Source organism: Embiotoca jacksoni, unplaced genomic scaffold, assembly GCF_022577435.1.
Source record: "Embiotoca jacksoni isolate LCO1_2020_lvr unplaced genomic scaffold, fEmbJac1.0.p SCAF_17, whole genome shotgun sequence".
Classification (NCBI taxonomy): domain Eukaryota; kingdom Metazoa; phylum Chordata; class Actinopteri; family Embiotocidae; genus Embiotoca; species Embiotoca jacksoni.
The window spans coordinates 11,226,147-11,234,311 of NW_027185307.1; the positions used below are offsets into that span (position 1 = coordinate 11,226,147).

General features: G+C 41.2%; 2 protein-coding genes and 1 non-coding gene across 4 annotated transcripts; 2 read left to right on the forward strand and 1 right to left on the reverse strand.

The window, feature by feature from the left end:
• Positions 1 to 348: 348 nt before the first annotated feature.
• trnat-agu (transfer RNA threonine (anticodon AGU)) lies at positions 349 to 422 on the forward strand. Its single transcript has one exon. It is a non-coding gene; the product is annotated as a tRNA-Thr (tRNA).
• Positions 423 to 1,074: 652 nt separating this feature from the next.
• On the forward strand, positions 1,075 to 3,867 carry cmbl (carboxymethylenebutenolidase homolog (Pseudomonas)). 2 transcript variants are annotated; one of them, XM_069151616.1, is made up of 6 exons: positions 1,075 to 1,160; positions 1,992 to 2,206; positions 2,418 to 2,525; positions 2,709 to 2,851; positions 2,945 to 3,036; positions 3,182 to 3,867. In XM_069151616.1, exons 2-6 carry the CDS (start codon positions 1,992 to 1,994, stop codon positions 3,359 to 3,361), a joined length of 738 nt encoding a protein of 245 aa, XP_069007717.1. In that variant the 5' UTR covers positions 1,075 to 1,160; the 3' UTR covers positions 3,362 to 3,867. The 2 variants fall into 2 exon arrangements, with proteins under 2 accessions (XP_069007717.1, XP_069007718.1); XM_069151617.1 differs by having other exon boundaries at positions 1,075 to 1,155.
• cct5 (chaperonin containing TCP1, subunit 5 (epsilon)) lies at positions 3,853 to 8,049 on the reverse strand. Its single transcript, XM_069151614.1, has 11 exons — positions 7,818 to 8,049; positions 7,308 to 7,368; positions 6,941 to 7,105; positions 6,480 to 6,678; positions 5,997 to 6,189; positions 5,457 to 5,606; positions 5,201 to 5,320; positions 4,868 to 5,053; positions 4,636 to 4,773; positions 4,328 to 4,508; positions 3,853 to 4,161 (listed from the first exon to the last, which is right to left on the reverse strand). Exons 1-11 carry the CDS (start codon positions 7,920 to 7,922, stop codon positions 4,034 to 4,036), a joined length of 1,626 nt encoding a protein of 541 aa, XP_069007715.1. The 5' UTR covers positions 7,923 to 8,049; the 3' UTR covers positions 3,853 to 4,033.
• Positions 8,050 to 8,165: the final 116 nt, after the last annotated feature.

Genomic DNA, 8,165 nt, shown 5'->3' on the forward strand with positions numbered 1-8,165 from the left:
TATAATGGGGCCCAAATTGTGATTGTTTCTTTCTTTCTTTCTTTTTTTTTTTCTCACTATTAAACTTTATTTTGTCCTTTTTTTTTTTTTTTTTTTTTACATTTTTGTTCATTTTTCATTAAAAGTTGCACACTTCTCTAAAATATTTAACCATCGTCTCCTAAGCCTACATTGACTTATTATTTGGTATGATGAGTCGGCCAAAGGGTTATGGTAAGAGAATTGGTGTAAGTAATAATCAGAAAACTAAATCAAGGTAAATCAACCATGCGAAATATGACGTAATCACTTAACAGAACATGTGACCGGATATGGTTTGGACTGATCCTACAACTATACTTCTTCACTGGCGCCGTGGCTTAGATGGTTAAAGCGCCTGTCTAGTAAACAGGAGATCCTGGGTTCGAATCCCAGCGGTGCCTTTTGAGAGTAGATTAATGCCCTCGACTCCCCGAGCCATTTTCCAATGAGCAACGCAATTTATTAATGAATCAAGATCCTTATTGACGAAAGTACCAGGAATGAATTACTGTAATTTCATATAGAGACATATACGAAAAATTCGTAGGCTACCTAAATTAGAAACTTGATTAAATTCTATGATGCTGTTGTTTAACATAAAAGCGAAACCTATGAAATGTCTGAGTAGTTCCTTCCCCACAGCTGACCAATTATTTGACGACATTTTCAGGAATCCAAAATCTGTTAGTACAATAAAGTTCTCATTAATTTGACGAACTAGCAACATCAGTCAAGTTTTACACAAAAGAAAAGGTCTTAAAAAAAAAGCACTGCACTCAATAGAGTAGAATAGAAAAAAAAGAATAGAATAGATTTTTTTTTGTGTCATTGTACAAATGAGATTCAGTGACTTCCTCCGTATCAATGCCAGTGACAATAAATTACAATACAAATTACAATAAATAAAAAGTTAAAAACAGTCTTTCGCTGTTATTATGAGCAGGGACAGGGTATTTGCTAAAAATCGCAATGACATTTACATTAATAGAAAGGTGAAACTTGCTTTTATTTTGAAGGTCATAGCAAAAAAATAATCTTTTGTCGAAACCACCACGTTAACTTTACAATCGCTCTGGCCAGAAACTTTTAGAGTCTTTCTAGACATCGGATCGCTCCACGGAAAATCTGAAAACAGTACGGTATGTCTTTGATCTCTGCTGTTTTACAAGTGCACATATGACGTCGACGTGCTCTGGTTTGAGGCTGAATTAGGACTATTTGTGCAAAGTGCTTTGTCATTGTGTTGCGCATTTTATAAATAGGATTAAGTGACTCCACTGGGGGGGAAAGTATTAAGGTCTTTTACTTCAATAAAAGACCAATACAGCAATGTAGAAATAACACAAGTTTAACGTCCTGCATTAAAAATCCTACTAAGTACATCAATATTATTACATATATATATATATATATATATATATATATATATATATATATATATATATATATATATATATATGTATGGACATCAGAGTCAATATTTCCTTTTGAAATAAGGTTGAGTGGAAGTATAAAGTTGGAGAAAATGGAAATACTCAAAGTACTGGTCTGATCAGACCTGGAGGGGTCCTGGGAGTTTGTACCCAAGTAGGCCAAATGGTCTGCCCCTGTAGCACTTTTAAACCTCACAGTTTACAAAGCGCTTTCCAAATTTTGCCTCCCATGAATCCATTTATTCACACACATCAGTGGCAGCCATGCAACTTGCTCGCCTGCCATCACGATCAACTTGGGACACTTCAACATGTGGAAGGGAGAAACCGGGGGTTGTGCTGCCAACCTTATGATTAGTGGGCAACCTCCTCAACCATCGGAGCCACAGCTTCCCCAGTACTTGGCTCAGATTGCCGTGCAATACTTGAGCAAATGTACTTTCCACCTTGTCTATGCAGGACAGAGACGTGAGCTTTTTAAGTTCACCCTACTTCCTCTTTTCCCTGCTGACGTTCTGTCTCCCTGTCTGTCTCCAGATGGCTAATGAAGCCAGGCCGTGCCCCTGTGATATCGGGGATCGGATGGAGTATGGAGGGCTCGGCCAGGAGGTCCAGATAGAGCACACTAAAGCTTATGTGGTGAAACCATCCGCAGCGTCTGACAAGGCCATCATTGTCATTCAAGACATCTTTGGGTGGCAGCTTCCCAATACTAGATTCATGGCTGACATGCTGGCTACCAATGGATACACGTGTGTTCAATTCAATACTGTAAACAGAAACATGGATAAAGTGGATTCAGATTATTACTTAGTGTAGCAATTGTAGGCTTTCTGACATTACTTCTGCCAAATGATGTCACTTATTTACAGACCACATGTTCAGTAAAAATAAACGTGATGCTAAACTTGGTCTATAACAGTGTTTTTTTTTTTTTTTCTGGCATTGTTTTACTGTTAACAGCGCTGTGTGTCCTGACTTCTATGTTGGAAAGGAGCCATGGAATCCATCATGCGATTGGTCCACATTTCAGGAATGGCTTGAAGACAGAAAGCCAACGAACATAAACAAGTAACTAAAGAGTCAGTTTCACTTGTTTAAGCTGCTGATGAATATCCGAGTACAGATGGTGTCATACATGCAGGGCTATCTTTCACCTGTGATTTGGGGATATCCGATTGGCTCGCTGACCTCAGGTTTGTAATATTTTATTCCCTTTGTGCATTCGAGTATTGACGAGCATTTCCTTCCCAGAGAGGTGGATGCAGTGCTGAGGTTCCTGAAGGAGCAGTGCGGGGCCAAACACATTGGAGCGGTGGGCTTTTGCTGGGGAGGGGTTGCCACACATTACCTGGCCTTAAACTATCCCGAGGTCAAAGCTGGAGTCTCGGTTTATGGTATGCCTCTCCTGGTTATCTTGTGGTGTGTCGAGGGAGCAGAACACGCAGTGTGTTTTTTTTTTATTGTGGGTCTTATGTGATGCTGTGCAGGAATAATTCGCGACATGGAGGACAGGTATGAGCTGAAGAGCCCTACACTGTTCATTTTTGGAGAAAAGGATGATGTTATCCCTCTGGAACAGGTTAGTAAAGATGAGCTCTGCAGTGGTAATTTAGCACTCGATAGCTACTTTGGTAAGCCTCTATGTCAATATGCACCAGTAACAAGTGAAATTTCTGCCGTATAACCACCAGCAACCTGCGCTGACTTCTTTTGTGCTCATTCAGGTGAGCGTGCTTGAAGCAAAGCTGAAGGAGAAGTGCACAGCGGACTACCAGGTGAAGATATTTCCTGGTCAGACTCACGGATTTGTCCACCGTAAGAGAGAGGACATCGACCCCACGGACAAACCCAGCATCCAGGAGGCCAGAACAGACATGCTCAACTGGCTCAACAAGTACATGTAAATGAGAAGCTCAGAAACATAAATGTTAAAGTCAGTTATATGGTGCCCGAAATAAATAAATGTTCATCCAAACCAGAGGCCAAATAAAAAATGAAGAGGCACTATTTAGGTCAAGGTGATTGTTATGCTCAAGTTTTTCTTGACATTCCATTTAAAACGTTTTTCATTTGGCATCATAGGTCTGGATATTGATGTTTGTATCTTTGTGATTTTAATGTAAATTAAATGTGAATTTAAATTGTTGAGCCAAAAATGTTCAGCACGTTTGCATTGTGCAATCTAAATGCAGTACACGATCTTGTCTTGTCAGTCTAAGAGTATAAAGATTAAATAATAACAGAATGCATAAAGAGTACACCAATGCATCATGCTTGCAAACACTTGATAAAGTTATGTAAAGATATGTTCGGTACGCCTGAGATGGAAAACACAAAAAAAGCATTTTCACGTTCTACTTTGAGCACATAAAATACGAGGTCAAGAGTCTGGAAATTTCAACAGACCAACATTTTAATCGTGACTTTGATACAACAGCTTGAACATTTTCTATCAAATGATAAATAGCAGTATGCAGTGCGGCGTGGTGCATGGGGAAGTGCTGAAGGCCTCGAGGACAGCTCAGACCTTTTATAAGCTTTCAGCACACCCGACACTTCCTGTACTCAGGAAGGCTTTATTCCTCGATCTCTCCTGGGCAACGGATGTCGTCAATCTTGAGGATCATCTTGACCACCTGAGTAGCCAGCAAGATCTGCTGCTTCTTGCCAAGCAGGGTCTCGATCACATGTTGCTGCTTCATGTCTGTACAGGAGCAAACAAAAAAAAACAAAACTTAAAATATCTCAGTTTTGACACCCAGGTGCCAAGCTGCAATTGTCTTCAAGTGTGGTAGTCCACCTTCTGTTTGAAAGACATCATGTTGATACATCAAAGACCATTGCATAGTGACATGCTCAGTGAAGCTTACCATTGGTGTTGTTGTTACAACAGTCAATGCCAAGGAAGGGGTTGTTGTCTTTGACTTGTTTGGCTCTGACCTCTGTCATGGTCTGGATCGGGTTCAGCCCGCTGTTCTCAGCCAGTGCCATTGGGATTACCTCCAGAGCATCGGCAAATGCCCTCATGGCATACTGTTCCAATGATGGGCACTGAAAAGGAAAGGGGCAGAGATTAATAAAATCCAAGCAGTAAAGAGGGACATCATTATGTTTATTCTAATGCTTAAAGTAAAAAAAATGATATGGTTGACTGAATTGTGTGTTTTTAATGTGTCACCTTGTCTGCAGCCTGGTTGACGGCCAGGGCACATGCAATCTCTGAAGCTCCACCTCCATACACAACGCGGTTGTCTCGGACCAAATTGCGAATTACACAGAGAGCATCATGAAGAGCACGCTTGGCCTCCTCGATGATCTATCAAGAAATAAATATTAAAGATGTGAACCAAGCGGGCATACATCAACATGAATGCATGATTTAAGAGAGTTGGCGTCAGTTTTGTGCTCACCATCTTGTTTCCTCCACGGATGAAAATGGTCACAGCTCTGGTGTTTTTGCACTCCTGAATAACCAACATGCGATCCTTAGTGGTACCAAAGGTGATCTCCTTCACCACACCAGCTGAGCCGAGCTTCTCTGGAGTCAGCTCACAGAACCTCGGCACGATGCGGCCTCCTGTGGCTATCGCTATCAACTGCAGAGAATACAACAATTCGAATGAATACTTTCTGCTCATGAGCACCAAGTGGCAATAATTAATCAAAGCAATAAAGGACGCAAAAATATTTTGTTGGAAGAGTACATTTACATGATGCTCGATGACGTGACAAACATGTCTCACCTCAATCTCAGGCCCTCCGACCCAGCGCACAGCAGGCAGCTCGTTTTGCAGCAGAAGGTGGTTGGCTTCATCATCAAAGCCCCACTGGCAGATGGCCAGGTTAGCACCATTGCTTTTGACCTAAAATAAAAAATATGAAAATGTGTTTTTAAACCTCATTTGCCAGTCGGTCCATTATTGCTGCCAGTTTTTAAAAATAACCAGATAATAGTTCAAAATTAACCATCCGTAGCGAACAGATTCAGGGGCTACTAACCTGTTGGATCATCTCCTCAAACTTGTCTTTTTCATATTTCTGAAGAGCTTTGTAGTCCTCCACAGAGGTCACATCCAACTTATGCTTGGTCTTGGGCTTAGGGGGCTCAAATGGGCAGGTGAGGATAGCAATTTTAACATCTTTCAGAACCTGAAATAACAATGAAAAGTTGGAAGTCCAATTATTGTACAGTTATCACACACAGTTATCACACAAAAAAAAAAAAAGCAAGCAAAAAGTGTCTCTAGTCTTGTCTGAGCTACAACGCAAACACTTAACTTGTCCACATTTCGTTACCCTCAATTACTATGCATTACATGCCCATAGTAAGATTCACATTTAAGTTACATTTTAGCAGACTTGAATTGCTAAAATACTAGGATTTTTTTTTTTATATCATAGTTACAGATGAATGTCCCGACATTTAATTTTCCCTCATCAACAGTCAACTATATGATTCCATATAGCTGACTAGAAACAGTTGAAATACACAGACGATGTGATCAAAGACATTGTCTGTGTATTTCCCTTTGATCATACCTTGGGCATTTGAGGGTGGCTGAACTCCTTGTCAACGATAACTCCCTTGACGAGCTGCGTGTCCTCCAGCTTTCCTCCAACCTTGCCCTCCATCTTGATGAGCTCAAAGTCAACATCCTTCCTCTCCAGGTCGGCCACAGTGAGGATGGCGTTCACTGCAATCTCTGCCATCTGTCTGTGGCACCGGTTGATACTGAAAGACAACACAATTTTTAACATTAAAGTATTTTAGCAGAACTGAACACATGTCCCATTGGAAGAATACTGTACTGTCCCGTGCCTAAAATCTAAATTTAGGAATTGTAGCTAGTGGGGAAAAAAACACAATAATTTACATGGAGAAGTTGAGAAATCAATAGTTTTCCTGTAGTACCAGCCAAGTTAAAAGAGCACATGAAAATATAGACAAGTAGTGGAATGCAATCAAACATAACTTCTAATTAATGGTATTGCAGCAACATAATAAACAACAAAAAGACTTACACTTTGGATCCCAGCGTTGTCATGGCAGTCTGAATGAGTGGTTCTGTGTTGTTGGGATCGTAGGGGAAGGTTTCCGCAATGTTGTCCAGCAGCTCGATGGCGGAGCGTGCAGCCTGGTCGTAACCGTCAGAGATCCTGATGGGGTGGATTCCGCGGTCCAGCAGCTGCTCAGCCTGCTCAAGCAGAGCGCCAGCAAGCACTAAGGAGGCAAAAGAAAACCAAAACGATCACCAACTATCGCTGGAATATGTTCGGGGATTGGCAGATCTTCTGTAAACGCGTCGCTATTGTTTAGTGAAGATAACGTAAAATGCATTCATACAAAATAAAGAAGTAATTTTCACCTATTCAGCACCATTTGGACAGGTTTTTTTTTTTTTATTTAGAGATCCAACAGAAATTAATTTCAATACGAGCCCTGGCATAGTTATGTCTGTCTTAAACATCTCTCTTTCTCGTACCAACAACTCCAGTCGTTCCATCACCAATCTCATCATCCTGAGACTTGGCCAGCTCCACCATAAGCTTGGCAATCTGGTGATCCACATCCATCATGCTGAGAATAGTGGCTCCATCATTGGTGACGGTCACCTCTCCATCCCTGTCAACCATCATCTTGTCGAGACCTGGACGGAAAAAATGGTTCAGAGAGGTGGCGAGTGTTAAAATAACTATTCCATTTTCTGTACGAGACAGATTCATAATTTAAGTATTGACCAAAAAACAACAACTAGGTTACTGCACTTTATCCAACTCAAATGATTCGCTGCGGCTTGTTAAATTTATAAGGAAGTCTAACATGACCGCAGTGCATTGGTTAACACTTACCATTTGGCCCCAAAGATGTCCTAAGCGTTGACGCGATTGCCTTCCCTGCCATAATATGAGACTGCAAAACACAAATATTTCCAAGTGAGCTCACGATTTAAACACGATCCAACCTCAACAACTGTAATCTGCTAAAAAAAAAAAAAAAAAAAAAAAAAAAAAAGAGAAAAGAAGGTTGAAACTCGAAAATGTAAATGATGTGCTTTTACACAGACCATTTTGGGAAAATGCTGCGTAGCAACACCCGTGGTCTGCACACGCATTACAGAAAGCACATGGGCCTCAGTGTTAGCATGACGAGCTAATATTTTAGCTCGTGCTGTACCGATGCTACAGCACAAACAGCGTAGTTTACCCGTTTAGTATGTGCTTTAAAAAAAAAACAACACAGCCCGTTGTATCACTAACTAATACTTCGGCTTTACATACCGAACTCGTGCAATTAACTGCACATTAACAACTTGCTAGACAACGTGCCACAGTTGTGTTTCGCCAGCGAGCCCATTGTACCTTCAAGGCGTTAATGCCCGTTAGCCGTGTCTTCGTATCCTGGTCTTTAATGATGAGGAACGGCCTCCCATACTCATCAAAAGCCAGTGTCCCCATAGAGGACATGTTGACCGTCGGGTTAGGACAGTTAGTCGGAGTTCGACGGATAGGAAACCGAGATTAAATGAAGGAAATGCGGAGTGTCGCTGTGTTGCAGACCGCACGGGTTTGCCGGCGACTTCTGGAAGACTCGACGGGCGCGGAGGGCGGAACCAAGTCCTGTTCCCCGCGTCTTATAACACACTTGCACTCGCATGTATTCAGTATAACAGCACTTAATTAACTAATGGAATTAAAAAAAATTATTGA